The 18,110-nt window shown below is 35.8% G+C and overlaps 3 protein-coding genes across 4 annotated transcripts; 1 reads left to right on the top strand and 2 right to left on the bottom strand.

Annotated features, from left to right (window-relative positions):
* The first annotated feature begins 3,169 nt into the window (after positions 1–3,169).
* Positions 3,170–4,900, top strand: LOC145107802 (nuclear protein). 2 transcript variants are annotated; one of them, XM_079044754.1, is made up of 5 exons: positions 3,170–3,605; positions 3,680–3,897; positions 3,970–4,098; positions 4,363–4,494; positions 4,644–4,900. In XM_079044754.1, the coding sequence occupies exons 1-5, from the start codon at positions 3,254–3,256 to the stop codon at positions 4,758–4,760; spliced, it is 948 nt and encodes a 315-aa protein (XP_078900880.1). In that variant the 5' UTR covers positions 3,170–3,253; the 3' UTR covers positions 4,761–4,900. The 2 variants fall into 2 exon arrangements, with proteins under 2 accessions (XP_078900880.1, XP_078900881.1); XM_079044755.1 differs by having other exon boundaries at positions 3,406–3,605; positions 3,697–3,897.
* Positions 4,859–6,107, bottom strand: LOC145107803 (uncharacterized). The gene is made up of 2 exons (XM_079044756.1): positions 5,902–6,107; positions 4,859–5,284 (listed from the first exon to the last, which is right to left on the bottom strand). The coding sequence occupies exon 2, from the start codon at positions 5,254–5,256 to the stop codon at positions 4,954–4,956; it is 303 nt and encodes a 100-aa protein (XP_078900882.1). The 5' UTR covers positions 5,257–5,284; positions 5,902–6,107; the 3' UTR covers positions 4,859–4,953.
* Positions 6,108–10,776: 4,669 nt separating this feature from the next.
* On the bottom strand, positions 10,777–13,519 carry RAD23A (Rad23 UV excision repair protein family). Its single transcript, XM_079044753.1, has 12 exons — positions 13,300–13,519; positions 12,856–13,017; positions 12,714–12,752; positions 12,548–12,639; positions 12,278–12,458; positions 12,085–12,195; positions 11,933–11,998; positions 11,727–11,774; positions 11,540–11,649; positions 11,327–11,405; positions 11,097–11,244; positions 10,777–11,013 (listed from the first exon to the last, which is right to left on the bottom strand). The coding sequence occupies exons 1-11, from the start codon at positions 13,363–13,365 to the stop codon at positions 11,128–11,130; spliced, it is 1,071 nt and encodes a 356-aa protein (XP_078900879.1). The 5' UTR covers positions 13,366–13,519; the 3' UTR covers positions 10,777–11,013; positions 11,097–11,127.
* Positions 13,520–18,110: the final 4,591 nt, after the last annotated feature.

Below are 18,110 nucleotides of genomic sequence, written 5' to 3'. Positions count from 1 at the left end.
TCGATTGAGTTTGTGAAATCGCAACATAATTTGGCAGATCATTTTACTAAGCGTTTTTCAAGAGACTTAGTACACAAGTCTGTGATTGGGATAGGATTAAAGTCCATCTAAGTTTTATAATGGCGAGACACCCAATTCCCTCCTAATGTGACATTAGGAGCTGAATTCAATGTGGAAAGCTCACACTTATAGATTGGAACACATGAAGTATACATCCCAGGTAATGTGTTTGGTTCTACACTTGACCAGGTTGAAGTTTAACTTCTTAATAATTCTTTTGATTAGACGTATGAACAAATACATGGAAAGGAGTTACCTGCGTGATTATGAAATGTAGTCGCATTTCAAGAGGTTGTGGACTTGGTCGTGATACGATCATGAGAGGATTAGGACACGCAGCTTAATAATAGTGTCAAGTTGTATTTAGCAAGAAATTTCAATAAACTAGTATGTATTTTACTTTCTGGTATTCGATTGATGGGTTTAATTCTTGGAACACCCTAATTCTCGAGTACTTGTAAGAGTATGATACTAAGTGGAAATTCAATCGTTACGACATTTTCATTATGTATTGGTTTGGTTTTCTTTTGATTATTTTATGTGTGTTCAAGGGTTACACTTAAATGGGGGAGGATTGTTGGTGATTTTAGTGTCACCAGGACATTTTGAGTAATTGGAACTTACATGTGAGCTAAGAAGCTTCATAATTTGTATTCTAATATATGTTTGGGTATGTGCAGAGTGCACGTATGTATAAGATCAAATTAGAAGTCGGTTCGACAACATATCGGGGGTCCGGGGGCAGCGCCCCTAGCGGGGTCCAAGGGGTAGTGCCCCAAAAGGTCTTCAGATTTTACAAGTGGGTACATAGTGGAAAATTGAATTCTTTAGGGGGATTATGGTAAAACTGACTAAGATCGTCAGTTTTGGATACCACTGATTTCCTTATTAATTTTGGATTCCCTTGACTTGTTTCTAAAGGAAACCATGATGGCCAACCCTAAAAACGAAACCCTACTTCTCGTTTTCTATATAAACGACTTTCCTCTTGAGGAGAAACAATCCACCTTTTAGCTCTTGTTTTCATCATACGAACTCAGAATCTTCTAGCAATTTGGCTTGCGTTTTATGTGCCTAGATTTGTAAGTGTCCCCTTTGGATTATCCTAGGTTGAGTTTCTTGTAACCCGAACATAGGGTAGAAATATAGAAAGTGTTTACACGATTCAAGGGATATCCAGATCTCCACTATAACCCTACCCGTTTATCTAACATAAACCAACTCATTGTGTCAACTGTCATGTCAACCCAATAAGTGTTGGTCCCATGTTGACTAAGTCATTAAGATAGAACATAGCTACCTCGTATAACCACATATGACAACTTATGTATAATAGTTTGAAGTTTGAATGTCATCAAATCAAAGGAGTATCCCAACACAACTAATCGAGGATCTTCGATCGAGGTGTTTAACCGGTCCTAGCAAGATTAGTTATGAGTCTTAAGATTGCAGGGAGTGGTGCCACTGAAATCGTGCTCCCTACTATGCCACGTAGACGCCAACTCATAATTTTTTTCTCATTTTATCAATTTGAAACCGCACGGTGGGAATGGGAAAAGGGTTAGGAGAGAGAAAAGAAAGAAGAAATAAAAGAAGGTGATTGGTTGAGAGAGGATAGAGAAAGCAAGTAAAAGAGGAGAGTGGGAGAGAGAGAGAGAGAGAGAGAGAGAGAGAGAGCGAGTGTGTGTGTGTGCGTGTGGAGAGTGCGGTCGGGGACTACTGTAGTATAACCTCCACCGCACCCAAACCGCGGTGGAGGGGCAATGTTCGTACTGAGGTGGCTGGGAGACTACAGTCTCTACCATAGGCACTCCCCCAGTCTAACTAGGCTTTGCCTAAAAACTCAATAACCAGTAGTTGAACGAACCGGTCTCCAATCAATCCTTAACCAATCCATGCATAATCAATATAGCCATAAAATTGTACTCCCTCCGTTCCAATATTATTGTCCACAGACAAAAAACACACATATTAAGAAAAGCATTAATTACCACTAACTTTATTTAATAAAATGACAGTTTTGTCCTTACTTTGCATTTAATGTTCCATTAAATGCTTAGTTGATTAAATAATAATGAGGGGGTATTTTGGTAAAAATGTTATTTATTTTTAGAAGTGGACTATTATTCTGGGACAAACCAAAAAGGAAAGATGGACTATAATTTTGGGACGGAGGGAGGACTTTTTAAGGGATATTCATCCGAATAGTCAATGATTTTTAAGAACATATTAGGAAATGACCACATTTTGAGTAAATAACCACATGGTTAAGAGAATATGGATTTGCAAAATACTTTATGATTTTGGAAATACTTTTCTTAATCTCTCTCTCTCTCTCTCTCTCTCTCTCTCTATCTATATATATATATATATATATATATATATATATATATATATATATATATATATATATTTTAGGATTGGTCTTTGACCATACCATAAACCAGATTTCTTTAACTAATATTTACCGGTTCTTGGATTGGTTCTCTCTAAAAATTGCAAAACTAGTAGTAACCAAATGTCCGAATCAGGCTAATCCTAAAAAATCCAATCTCATTGTCGGGCCCAAACTAGTATTAATAAATTATTACCATTAGGCTGTAATAATTATTATAACACTGAGTTATTCACTAAAAGTGAGTTATTCATTAAAAGGATCATGTTGTTACGTATGAGCTATTTTTCATCTTTTACCAAAAAAATAATCACCATCCTCGCTAATATAAGGGATCAAAAAGCGCCGATAATCATATTGCAAAGATCATATAAGTCACTAATTTGGTAGAATCCCGACCTTTAAATAGAGTAAGTAACAATCTTAAATACTTGGTGAATTGTAAGACGGTGCATCGGTAATAAACAAAATATTATCACTTGCTATGAAAAAAAAATGTGACTTGTGATTCCTTAGTGGGCTCTTTTTATATGGATTTTTGTAATGTTAGCATCTTTCAAACAATTTTTTGCGAAGGATCAATATTCCTCACGAATATTGAAACTTGAAAGTGATACTGCTTTATGTCAAAGACCCGAAAATCGAAATTGTCATGAAATGGATTGTGGGCCAACCGGAACCGGATATGCCATCCTACAAACGAGTGGCTCTCTCTGCCTCGTCTCAACAAAGAAATACACACGAAACAAACCCCATCCATGGCACCCACTGCACACCCTCACCCTCGCCTCAACGACAATGGCTAACTTAACAACCACCACTTCAATCTCTTCTCTTTGGTACCACTCCCACTCCACTAAACCTAATTCACTTCTTAATCTCAAATCCAAACTCCAATCTTACCCATCATCGACATCAAGAGCACCAACAACCTCCATGGCTGCCACCACCGCCACAAAAGTAATACCCTCAATCATCGTAGGCGGTGGCCGTGTCGGAAAAGCCCTACAACAGATGGGCGCTGGCGAGGATTTGCTCGTGAAGAGAGGCGAGCCTGTCCCGATCGATTTCCCAGGCCCGATACTGGTGTGCACTAGGAACGATGATCTTGACGCTGTTCTTCAATCCACTCCTCAATCCCGTTGGAACGGTTCGATAATTAGAACTTATTCGTTTTCTTCTCGTGTGTTTTTGTGGTTTACATTGATCATAACAATCTAGCAGATTTGGTGTTTTTCCAGAACGGGATGCTGGAGCCATGGTTCGAAAGTAAAGGTCTAGGTGATGCTGATCAAGTGTTGGCGTATTTTGCTGTTGCGAAGCTTGGTGAGCCTCCTGTTGATGGTATAACTGATACGAATCCCGAGGGGTTGACTGCTGCATTTGGGAAATGGGGTTCTGCTGTTGCTGATAGGTTACGCGCTGGAGGTCTTTCTTGCAAGGTAAATTTTGAGTTAAAATGTTGAGTTGAAGTTGTAATTATGTAAAAGAAACTAAGGAAATATGGAAATCAGGTACTTGAGAAAGAACCATTTCAGAAGCAAATGCTAGAGAAGCTTATATGGATATCAGCATTCATGCTTGTTGGAGCTCGTCATCCAGGAGCCACTGTGGGCGCTGTAGAAAAGGACTTCCGTTCTGAGGTAACTTTACCTTCTTCATCAACATTAGATTCAAGGTTGACTTTGACTTATGGACTTATGGTTTTGATTGTATTTTGACTTCTATACAAATGTGGAAATATCACTTTTTTTAAGTGGATGAATTAAAAACACATTTTAAGGAGACATGTGTAAGTGTAACCGATGTGGGACAAACAATAAACAATTTAATTGAGATTTTATACTATCATCATATAATTCATTAATCATCACTCATGAAATCTAGCATTTTGCCTAATTTTTCAGGTAGGTAGCCTCATAAGTGAACTGGCATCTGCAGCAGCCACAGAGAAAGGCATTGTTTTTGAAGAAGGGGTCGAGGAAAGGTTATGTGCTTATGCTCGAGCAGTTTCACACTTCCCTACAGCAGTGAAAGAGGTAAAAGTTTTGTCCTCTTTTGCAAAGAAAACCTACAACTCCACACACTTTTTCATTTTTGCCTCTAGTTCTTTTGGAAATAAAATCTAGGACTCTTGATATACTTGAGCTTTGTTCATTCTCTAAAAAAGTGGTAATGAATTTTGCAGTTCAAATGGAGAAACGGGTGGTTCTATTCACTCTCAGAGAAGGCAATCGCGCAAGGGAAGCAAGATCCCTGTCCTTTGCACACCGCATGGCTTAAAGAACTAAATATCGTTGAGTAAATTATGTGTAATTGTGTACCCGAGTGTTTCAGACAACTCTTTATATTAAATAATCGCACATTTCTATTCATGAAATCGACATTTCTCTCGGATCAATGTAACAAATGTAAAACTAATAGAATTAGACATTATCACCATCATCATACAAGCAGAAAAAGAAGATACAAGATTTTGTTTGGTGGTTTAGTGTGAATTATAATTTTAGTTTTCTTTTGGCAATTGATTCTTTGGCTAGTTTGACTTGACACAATGCCTTTTGAGTTGGGTTCAAGCCATAACAGATGTCACCCGCACCTAGAGTAACAGCAAAATAGAGATACACAGTGCAGAGGACAGCAAGAAGTACAAGAGCAGTTAGTAGGTAGCGATGTCGCCTGATAACTGTTGAAAAGCTACCCAATTCATCTTCCTTTGTGTATTGTTTTTTGGCTGAAGGTGAAGAAAATGGTGTCTGTGATCTACGATGAGGGGAGGTTATCACTCCTTCTAGAACCATATCTTTTTGGCTTTTTGCAACTGGAATTCTAAATGCAGAAGAAAAGAAAAAAAAAAAACAGAAATTCTAATGAGTAATCATAAATCGATCAACAAAAACTCATAATTGAACAACAAGCTATAATAATCTCTGATTGCAAATGTACAACTGCAAAAACCATTATAAACAAACGGATCTACAAGTAAGTAATGTTACTGGTAAGAATAATTAGCCGACAGTCAAATGATAAATGCATGAAGTTTTTCTTTCACTTGAAGAGATGTTCTACTGAGGTGACTTAGATTTGTTTCTCTGTGATCTGAAATCTCAGCGATTTAAGAGTGAATTCCTTGCATATTGTTATGATCTGTATAGAATTCATTTATGTTTCTCACTCAAAAACTTGATCGTATAGATGAACAAAAACTAAGATGATCTCAAATTGACAAGCGTATAATCGCAGAAACAATTAGAAACAACCAACGAGCAAAATGCAGGCAAGCAAACTTCAAATTATTCAGGTAGAAAGCACAAATTGCATATCTAGTTACATTCATTGCAAATCAAACCAGATTAAGTCAACTATTATAAATCGGATTGATCTAAATCAAATCAACAAGAAGACCGATCTATTCGGAAGAAGTAACGGAGGAGAAAACGACTTACCGGATAGGAGACAGAAAGTTCCCGCTAAGTCAACGGATCGGTGGAAGAGACGACGATATTGTCAGTTATACTACTCTCCGGAGGCGTTCGCGCACTTTCCAGATTAAAAGTGAAGATTTGGGTCGGGTGGGGTCGTATTTGGCAGTCGGCACGATGGGCTTCTCCGTCAATACGGCGCTTCGGATGCTTGTAGGGGTTGTTTTCCGCCCAAAGGCCGCGATAAGAAAAAGACTATCACCACAGTAGAAATTAAATAATTCAGACCAATGTGCCATTTTTTCATAAGGAAATTACAAGTAATAGAAAAATTTTAGGGGGAAATTTTAAAAAATACACACAAAAAATCAAAATTTCAGGTATAGACATGGATTCCGTGGAGGTGAGCTCCTAGGGATCCATGGAATCAACATAATCTCCGAGGAACAAAAAAAAATTCTCAAGATCCGTTCCGTGGAGCTACGTCGGAGGAGTGAAATCAAATCATTCCGCGGAGGTAGCTCCGAGGAGTGAATCTTCAGATTTTTTTTTTCCGCCTCTCATGGTTTTTTTATGTAAAGATCTCCGATTAAAATAACAATTTTTCCACCTCAGGTTCACTCCAAACATTGTCAATAAATTTTCATACCATCATAATCTTTTTTTGAAAAGAATCAGTTGGGGAATGAGTATAAGCCCCGAATAATCGATGTAAAAAAAAAAAAAAAAAAAAAAAAAAAAACTGAAGATCCATTCTTCGGAGCTACCTCTGCGGAATGACTTCATTCCTCGGAGGTAGCTCTGCGGAATGGATCTTGAGATTTTTTTTGCCACATCGATTCCTCGGATATTATGTTGATTCCGCGGAGCCCTCAGAGCTCACCTCCGCGGAATCCATGTCTATACTTGAAAAGTTGATTTTTTGTGTCTATTTTTTGAAATTGCCCCCAAAAAATGTTTATTAGTGGCAATTTCCCTTTTTTCTATAGGGCATAAACTATTATAGCCATAAAAAAATTAATAAAAAAAAGAGTAAAAAACTCACACGCCATGTTAAACAAGACAATGAATAAAAAAATTTAGGTAAAAGATCTCAATTAGGTTAAATACGTTGATATGACTAAGCACAAAAACTAAATGGATACGGTTAGTGTTAAAATGAAAATGAGTATATACTAAAGTTTCAATATTTTCAACGATTTAACAAGAAAATTTTAAACTTTATTTTTTAATAGTAAAGTCCTAACTACCGACAATTTTTGACACGCTTACCATTTTTTGCCGGTTAGCTGGTAATTAAAACTTTAATGTCAAAAAAATAAAGTTTATGGCATTTTTTGTCAAGTCGTGAATTAAAACTTTACTGTAAAAAAAATAAAGTTTAAGACTGTTGTCAAATCATTGAAAATATTTGGACTTTAGTGTATATATCTTTTTTTTGTTAGAAATTTAATGGTACGATAGTCTTTAAGCATAAGAGTTATTGGAATCTGCTCCAGTCAGCTAGATCTTATTGAAATTCTTAATGTTTGCTTTTTGTTATATATATATATATATATATATATATATATATATATAATTTCAACAAATCGACATTAAAAAAAACGGAGATAATCAAGAAAGAAAAAAAAGAATCAAGATTGTGTTGGGTTTTTTGCAGTCCTAAAAATGGAAAACTAAGAAACTGGAAAAGATGAAACAGTCATTCTTACCCCTTATCCACATTCACACCCTTTTGACTAGGCGTGTGATGTTTGTGTTTGTACAATCTGTCTCCGTTTTTCAGTTCAATATTTGGCGGCGGACCAAGAAGAAAATTTTACAAGTCTCATCACCCCCTTTCGTTCTCTCTTTTGCATCTGTTTCCCTTGAGCGTGATTGTAGCAGGGTAAATATGATGGTAAAAAAAATAGTGGTGATGCGACGAAAATCACAATTAAATATTCGTGGGCTTGGGTCTCATGAGACTGATAAAATTACTTGTTTGTAAGGAAATCAAGACTATACACTAAAGTCCCAATTTTTTCAATGATTTGAGAAGAAAGTCGTAAACTTTTTTTATATATATAGTAAAGTCCTAATTACTGGTTAACCGGCAAAAAATGATAAGTATGTCAAAAACTGTCGGTAGTTAGGGCTTTACTGTAAAAGAAAAATAAAGTTTAGGATTTTTTTGTCAAAATCGTTGAAAAATATTGAGACTTTAGTGTATATAACTTTATTAAAATGACTTGTTTATTTATATGTATTTTTTTTTAGATAAATCGGACAAATTCAAAACCAAAACCACAAATAAAAATTAAAATTGAATTGATCTTGTGTGAAGTGGAATCTGCTTAGTTGTGTAATTTTTTTTCTTTTTCTGTTTTTTCTTTTATTTTTCTTTCACACTTCATACTTGTACTCTATCTCACTCGGACACCTCTCTTTTTCCCTTTGCCTTCTATTGAGAGTGAGATAAAAGATTGGGTTTTCCCCCTCTTCTACCAAGAGGCTATGGGAGTCAACTCGTCTCATCCTCATCTACCCCTCCATCTTCCCAACTTCTCATGCCACTTAACTTTATTGTAAGTTTTGCCTCTTTGTCTCCCCAATTCTTATTCCTTCCGGCTTTTTTACTTTTACATTTTCGCATGTCTGACTCATCTTTCAACTTATTCAGTGTCTCACGACAAGACACATTTACAATTATGTGCCTAAGAAATTTGCCCAAAGAAATACTTTTTCCCCGTTTAAAAAGTGGTTATCTAATACTAAATAATTACCAAAGGGCATTTGGCCTAGCAATAATGAGTGACTCTCTCAAATAAAAAGGTCATGGGTTCAAGTTTCACTAGAAGACGTATGTGGTGTTTAGGATTAGACTAGCAGTAGGATAATTTGTCGTTTCAAATATATATATATATATATATATATATATATATATATTATAATGCGATAATAAGTTATGATAAAAGAAGTTGTAATAGATTGTATTGAATAACTAAAATAAAATATTCATTACAAAAAACATATGTGGTAGGTTAATAATAAATAATGAAATTTCATATTTTGATATATATTGTCTTTTTCTTTTATCATTTTATGTGAAGTTATTAATAAAATGGTAAAAAAAGTAATAAGTTTATAAAAGTAAGTTTGTAAAATTGAATAGTTAAATATCATATTTTGTTACATTAGATGATTAAAAACAAAGTATGTGAATTGAATTGGTAATATAATAAAAGTATATTATATTTTCTACAGCAGGAGGTTTTTTGGTAGAGTGTTCATTAAAAAATTTCAATTGAAAATTTTCATTTTTATCTCCGTAATAAAAGAACTTATTCAGTTAATTTGCTTATTTTTTGGTTCACAAATCGTTGTTTATTACCTAACTAGTTGTGAGACTCATGTATTACATGAGTTAATTTAAAAAAAAAAGTTAAATAGGAAGGTCTAAATATTTAAGAACTTTGGATTTACAAGAAAATAAGAAAAATAATGAATAATTAAAATTGAAATATTTTTTTATCTTTTAAATTTAAACAAATATAAATAAACAAAAGAAACTAATAAACTTTAATTTCGGAATTTTGAAATTAAAAGGTAGGTCCATTAGAAAAATTGATATGTATTTATTACTATATATATTGTAATTATTACAACAAAATATTATATGAAATTTAATAAAATAGAAAACCCATAAAATGACATACGAAAAAAAATTAATTTAAAATAACCCCAAAATGACATTTGGCAAATTGAATGAGAGGGCGACATGTGGTCATGAGGGCTTTGAGGGGAGGCAAAATGGGCAGCTGCACAGAGCTCAAGTTTTTTATTATATATTTTTATTTAAAAATAAAAACTTATAATAACAATAAGAATTATTTTTTTCTAGTTTATCCTGGTCTTTGAGAATATTTAATTTTCTGGGACCGGCCATACATATAGCAAAAAAATCTTCATTTATTAGAATAAGATGATCATTGAAAAATCTCTTGGTAAGTGAATGTAAATCAACAAGGTTTTTGAAAAAACTTCGATTTAAAAAGGGTACTATAATATCTTTTTCAAATTTTAAAATCTTTTTAGTTTAGAAAAGGTTTTGAAAAAACTCCCAAAAAAAACTCAACTTATGTATGCTCTAAAGTCTAAAGGATCATAAAGTTTAATAAATTATTAAGTGAATTTTATAAATGGCCATTACGGTTATCCAAGTAGTACAGATTTGGTCATCATCTTTAAATTTTAACCACTTTGGTCCCCAAAATCAAGTTTTGTAATGTATTTCAATATGTGTAGCATCATCATTTACAACACACTTACACACGTGATGCTACCGACATTTCATGTATTTGCAATGATTAACCTTGCAAAAGCAATCCTCCTATGACACTTAAACACTTCTTCAAAAGAAAACCTCTTTATCTCCATTGATCGTCATTTGTAACCATCTATGTTAATCCAAACCCTAAGACAACTTTTGGAACCATGATCGTGGTAATGTGAATTTTGATAGCTAAGATGGTTGACAACTTGACTTTGACCCTCATAATGTCACCTAATAAATGCATAGTTAGGATTAAAAAATTACAACAAAATACAATTTTCATGGTAACTATAAATTGAAGGAAACACATTGAGGAACGTTAATTATGAGGAGATGGAAGAAAAAGCAAAAGAAAAAGGTTCTTAATGTTCGAATAGAAGTTTTATATTTGTTTTGATGGTTTTGTAGTATGGTAGTAGCCAGATGTTTATGATACTTACTGTTTATGATTTTATAAACAACTATTTACTAAAACAGATTATATTATACGTAACCAAGTCCCCTTAGTCAACAAACCGAAAATGATACTTGGAAGAAAAGTAAGTCGGGACATTAGCAGTAACAAACTGGTCAGACACGAAAAAAAAAAAAAAATCAGGGTCACACAAGTCAACTGAAATGCACAAACAAAATCCTGTTCATCCCTTCATATTTGGGATAAGTATAAAATTAAATTAAATAGAAAAAAAAAACAACGCAAATAAATAAGAAAAAAGAAAGCCTCAGTTCCATGGACAATACAATAAACGTCCAAACTGTATAAACCACCACCTAAAATGGGTCTCTGTCGCGTTTCATAAAACCTCCCAAGTCAAAATCACCTGAAAATATAAAAATATTAAATAAGTTGTTCTTTTTGCATTAAGTAAAACAAAAACAACAATATATATATATTACTATATACCTTTCAGAATACATAGATTTGTGATCTCTATTTAGTCCTCATAATCACCAGCATTCTCCAATAAAAAGTTAGCTGCCAATTCCTCATTTCGATCACATGCTAAAAATGCCTCAATAACAAGAGTTCTATCAAAACCCATTGCCTCAAGCTGAAAATACAACAAAAATTAATTAACTAATTCAAAAATAAAACTATATATTATTAAAATTAAAAATATAAATATAAATTACCCGTTCAATCGCCTCCTGTTCTTCTGGAGTTACACTGATAGCATGTGGCATTTCCTGATCCGGTTGATCAAACAGATCCCTAGAATAAAAGTTCAAAGTAGAATTTTTAATTCATAATCGCATACAGCTTACAGCCTCTTAAATTATTTTACTAAAATAATTTGATTGTCATTATAAATTTGTAATAGTAATTATAGTATATAGTTTACTGACCCTTCAGAAGCATCTACAGGTTCATTAATTAGTTGAAGAAACTCAGCATGATTTTCTTGGATTAGTCCTAAAAGCTGAGGGTTTTGTTTTCCAAGCTCTTGAAGCATAGGCTGAAACAAATGAAAACTGTTTTTAAAAATGTAACAAAAAAAATAAAGATATAAAGAAAGAATAACAAAAAGTGTACCTGTAGTATTTGTGGATTTGATTGTACCATAGTTCGCAATGCTTGGAACTGAAATGCAGATTGGAATTTAAATAATTAATAAATTATATAATATCAACTAATTTTCCACATAGGAGCCAAGCTGGACGCCACATTGGCACTGATAACTAATTCAGCATATTAAAAAAAATGACATTAATTTGGAGGGTTGGATACATAAATACCACCTGTTGGTTGTTTCTAAGAAAATCAAGGGATCCAAGATTGCCACCTGTACCACTTGAAGGCATTTCCTGCACATAAATCCAAAAACAAATAATCATCTGCATCAACTACAAAAAAAAATAAACTCAATAAAAACATCTGAATGATTAGTAACCTGAGGAAACAAATTCAAAGGAGATGAATTAGGTCCTCCAGAAAGAGGTGCAACATGAGTAGTAGGGAGTTGTGTCATAGGAGCTGCAACTTCAACTGTATCTGGAATACCCTGAAAAAAGAAATTGGAACATTATTAGTGTATTATAAGTTTTAAAAGATATTAAAAATAAAAAGATGATTTGGAAACATACAGAATATAAATAATCAATTGCTCGTTCTGGATTATTGTAAGCAGCTTGTAGTGCACGAGTAACAGTTTCCTTATCCCAAACCCCACCTCCTATGTCCATTATGTGTTGAACAGTTTGGTCAACACTACTATTGTTGACTACTACATTTGAAGCAGCTTCACCATATGTATCAGAAATAACACTGTAGTTTCATAAAACACGAGTTAAAATGTTATTAACAATTTCTTTTAAAAAATAAATGAAAAAGAATTTTGGACAAAATGCTCATACGGTGGTGCAGCAGGTGGTGTTACTGTTGCTGTTGCTGGGATAGAAGAAGATGTACTGGTGGGATTGGAAGCTGATGCAGTTGTTTGAAGGGGCTGTTTTGTAATTTACTAATATGAGATTTCAATAGTGAAGGTTATATATAAAGAGGATAGGTATAAAAGTTTACCTGAGTAGATGAAGTTACACCTGAGGTAGAGCTTTTAGTCTGTTGGGAGATGGAAGTAAACAGAATTATGATATGAAGGTAAAAAAAAAAGAAACAAGGTAAAAACTAACACTGTAAATAACTAAATAAGTAAGAAAGTTACCTTGCTTAGCATGACAACAAGAAAACCTTCTTCTGAGACTTTGTTATCTGATAATGTAGTTTCGTCTTTTAGAACCTTACCATTGTGAATCAATAACTGCTGCCCACATGGATAATTATCTTTTCCTTGTACATCTTCAATGTTTTTCTTGACTGCCATAATCTGGTAATGTAAGAAGTCTTGTATTAGTAATGTATGTGGAAAAAGAACTCAGATGCATCATTGCTACAGATAAAGTTCCTGACTTTCTTCGTCAATTTAACAGAATGGTAGACATAAAGGTTCAGATTCACAGAGAAAACATACAAACTGGATAATAAACTACGATGTATGGGAAAGATATGACATGCGTGCTTCTCTAATCATATGTAAACACATCAAAATCAGTAATTTTGGTCTATTTGGAAAAGAATTGCAAACATATTTAGGAGTAAGGGGACTCACAGTGTCGGAAGGTTGAACCCTAATTTCAAAGTGGCTCCCTTTAAGAGTCTTTACGGTGAGCTTCATGATGAAGATCAGCGGAGCTCGATCCCACAAATGGTACGGATTATGTGGAGCTTTAGTAAGCCGAAACCCTAACGGTATAGAAACGGATCGAGATTTTCCAGAACGAAGGGAAAAGCGACTGCTGTGTTTTGCAGGAATGCAAACGGAAAAGGCAAAAAGGGAGGAGAGGGCTTTACTTTCCTATTTTGAGCACGAGCTTTGCACGTGACCACCATAGTTATTTTTGTTACTTTTTTGGTCCACACAATTATGTGGAGAAATAAATTCTTAGGACAAATATATATTACCGAAAATAACTAAGTTTTGTAGTATCAAATTTTTTAGGGATGATGTGAAAGTGTAATCAATTATAGCACTTGAACATATTCAGTCATAGAATATTTTTTGGTGCACTATTAATCTTTAGATTTGTTTTTTTTAAACATACCACTATTACCTGCAATAGCAGGTAAAACCTGTTTTGGGGTTCACCTCCGGCGGCATTTCCGGCGGATACAAGCTTCGGCGACCTCTCCGGCGGACGCCCAAAACGGTTTTTTTTTTTTCAAATACGGATCCTACCTTGTCTGAAGCTTTTTCAAGCTTCATCAAGGTAAAATTAATCCTAATCCACCATAACCAATTCTTGAAACCAGGTGTTTTACTATTGTAGATTTTACTAATTGATTACAATTTACAAAGAAAAAAAGGATTTGTATGGATTAGGAGCAAGGAGAATCGGAGTGGAATCGCTCCCACCGCTTGACTGTTTGTCGGTAGTGAGAATTTTGTTCAGATCTCATGGAAAGGGGTCTATAGCGAAGATCAACACAGATGCTCAATCATTAAACAAGAAGATAAATTTAGCTACAACCCAACTTGTATCACAACACCCAGGGCTCAAGATGGTTATTTTCGACATCTTTCAACCACTCTACGACCTGATCAAAAATCCCGCCTCCCATGGTAGCAGAAATTAAGTTTGAAATTTCATATCCTTATAGTCAAAATTCGATTTCGTTTACATGATTACATCTAATCGTTTATTTTAGGGTTTGTGGAGGCGTCTAGAGGGTGTTGTGGAACAGGAAAAGTGGAGATGATGGTATTTTTTGTAACATTAAATTGATCGGGACATGTCCCAATGCGACTCGGTTTGTGTGTTCTGGGATGGTTTTCAGCCATCTAAAGCTGCTAATCAAGTCCAACCATCCGAAGCTGCTAATCAAGTCCCTGTTAATCAATCGACATCGTATTTTTTTCTTATAAACTGTATCACTTCATGTACACAATGTTCTATAATTCGAAAAAGGGAAAAATCAAGTTTCTATTACTATTATTACTGTTTTTCGTTATGTCTGAATTCAAATCATTGATTACAATTTGTATTCAAAAATCTCATATTCAATTTTAGATGTATTTGTTTCTCTTCGTTCCATGACTTCGGATCTTCTAAAGCAAAACCGCAATTACAAGAGCTTGTTTTTGTTTCATTTACTTGATTATCATAATCTTTCTAAACTTTAGTTTCCAAATACTTCTTCAAGTTTGGAACTTTATATGGGAAGGTGAAGGGAGAAAGGGTTGTAATCTACAGGAGAAAATGGACCTAGTAGTTCAGTGGTGGCTCACGACGTGTAACACCCAAAATTCATAGGATTTTTTTCATAAAATAATTAATAATATCAACCACATTTGTTTCCAAAAATCCCATTATATAACTACATTGTTTAAAAGATCAGAGTATTCAAATACTAATTTAAGAAATACTGGGGAGTACCGTTGTGTCATCAAGCTGGGTAATTGCCCTTAGAAACAGAAGTACTTGAAACACCCAACAAAACTGTAAGCACACGCTTAGTGAGTTTCCCAAAAACACATAAACACATAACCATATATTGCGATGCACACATAAACATAAGTTTGCCATGGACTCCCTCCATGGTCTTCATTTGGAATGTTGTAGGCTACCCCCATGGTCTTGTATCCCAGTGTCATGGGCTCCCCTCCCCCAAGGTCTTGTCAAGTGTCATGGGCTCCCCCCATGGTCTTCACATAAGTCAATGCAAACCATAACATAATCAATTAATAACATCTTATAACAAATAATGGGTCGACCTTGGTGCCTTCGACCCATGGATGTAGTGAGAAGACTCACCTCAATTTGCTGAACACAATAGTTGCTCGCCTAACAGTCTGAAACCTCACACCGAACAATAATACAAATAAACCTAAATTAGGATTATAATTTCACCTAATCAAAGACTCCAAACACTTAAGCCTAAGCACTTCCATGGTGGCCCAAAAGTCTTTCTTTGACCAATGGGCCTAGGATCCAATATAAAAGCTATTAATGGGCCTCATGGCCCAACAAGCCCAACCAATACAACTATGGCCCAAAACAGAATAACAGTCCAATATGGGACTAGGCCCAAAACACAATAAAGTCCAATAAGCTTACGAGCCCACACGAAGCCCAAACCCATATGAGGTGTGTACGCCTAGCGTACCACTCCAATACGCTTAGCATACTAAGCCCCTTGGATGTACGCGCAGCGTATATGATATTACGCCCAACGTACAAGCTGATTATGCACCACGACCATTGAGTGCTTAATACTTGGAATTTCAACGTTAAACTTCATATCTGAGTCCATTAAGATGTACTAAGGCATAAAGTTGGCAACTTTATGCCCTTACATTCCATAAGGGTCCCTAATACTCTATTCTTCCCATTAAGACCTCATTTAAGACTTCTTCCATAAGGGTCCCTAATACTCTATTCTTCCCATTAAGACCTCATTTAAGACTTCAAGTTCATGCATGGAATCAAAACAACCTTCAAGATGGCACATTTATGCATCTAACATTCTCAAAGAGCTTAGATCTAACAATCCTAGTCTCTGGAGTTGCTCAACTCACAAGAGAGGGTCCAAGAACCAAAAAGGGACTCCATAACAAAACCCTAGCTCAAACTAACAAAAGAGATGACAAGGTGATGACTTTATACCTCTAGAAGTTCCTCAAGATGAAATAGATGCAGGATCTAGAAGCTCAATGACACCCACGACTTGCTCACCACCTTCTCCTTCTTGAATGATCTCTAAAATGGCCTCCAAAACACTCTTTAAGCTCAAGGATCGCACTCTCAATGAAAATCTAGGGTTAAGGGACGAAATGAGGCTATGGAGGCTGATTAGGGTTTGGTCCAAATGATGTAAGGTTGCTTAAATAAGGTGCAAGTCCAAGGATTAGGGTTTTAGATATCTGACACGTACGCCCCGCGTACCTGCTCGTACGCCCAACGTACGAGTCTTAGCCACCTGATGCACATCTCTCATGTACGCTAAGCGTACCAAATGTACGCCCAACGTACAGAAAGGTCCTTTTTGCCAAAAATAAATGAAAAATACAAGGAGGTGGACAATGGAATATGTGGATTGGAGTGTTACAACTCTCCCCCACTTGAACTAGACTTCGTCCTCGAAGTCCGCAGTCGCAAATAGATCCGGGTAATGCTTTCGCATATCGTCCTCCGGTTCCCAAGTCCATTCGAAGCCCTTCCGGTGCTGCCGCTGCACCTTCACTAGCTTGACAATCTTGTTACGAAGAGCTTTAGTTTTTCTATCCAAAACTATAATGGGCTTCTCCACATAATCCATACTCCTATCCACCTAAATATCATCCAAAGAAATAACGACAGCCTCATCTGCAACACACTTCCGGAGCTGAGACATGTGGAAGGTGTTATGGATCTGACTAAGCTCGATTGGAAGATCCAACCGATAAGCAACCCTGCCAACTCGGGCAGAAATCCTGATAGGACCAATGAATCGGGGCCCCAGCTTTCCCCTCTTCGGAAATCGAATGACACCCTTCCAAGGTGACACCTTTAGCAACACAAAATCACCTACTTGGAACTCGAGATTTGATCGATGCCGGTCAGCATAGCTCTTCTGGCGGCTCTACGCAACCCTCAGTCTATCACACACCAGTTGAATCAACTTAGTGGTCTTAAGCACCACTTCAGTGCTTCCCATAACTCGATGCCCAACTTCTACCCAATAAACTAGAGTCCTACACCTCCGACCATACAGCATCTCAAACGGGGGTCGGTCAATACTAGCATGATAACTATTGTTGTATGAGAAATCTGCTAGTGGAAGGTAAGTATCCCAACTCCCTCCGAAATCCAATATACATGCCTGAAGCATATCCTCGAGCGTCTGAATCGTTCGCTCGCTCTGACCATCGGTCTGGGGTGGTAAGCAGTGCTGAAATGCAATTGAGTACCTAACTCCTCATGGAACTTCCTCCATAATATGGAAGGTGAAACGAACATCATGGTCCGAGAATATGGATACCGACACTCCGTACCTGACCACCACCTCCCGCACATATATATCTGCTAATTTCTCGGCGGAGATATTCTCGGAAATCAGAATAAAATACGCACTCTTAGTCAACCTGTCCACAATAACCCAAATGGAATCCACACCCCGCGCTGTCCTAGGTAACTTCATGATAAAATCCATGGTGATCTCTTCCCATTTCCACGCAACCTCCCGCTTCATGCAGGTCTACCAATAGCTCAATCAAGGGTCTCAGTACATCTTTGTGGCCCCCGGATGAATAGAAAAACTTAGACTTATGTGTCTCCTGTAAGACCTTATGCCTCACTCCCCCGAATGCCGGAACCCAAACTCTGTTACACTGAGTCAATAACCCCCGGCTGTCTCGAACAAACAATGGAATCTCCCCCCGAA

Source organism: Lactuca virosa, chromosome 4 (assembly GCF_052849685.1).
Source record: "Lactuca virosa cultivar CGN04683 chromosome 4, Lactuca_virosa_CGN04683_v6, whole genome shotgun sequence".
Classification (NCBI taxonomy): domain Eukaryota; kingdom Viridiplantae; phylum Streptophyta; class Magnoliopsida; order Asterales; family Asteraceae; genus Lactuca; species Lactuca virosa.
Note: the sequence above shows the minus strand (reverse complement) of the source record. Positions and strands in the feature narration are given on the sequence as shown.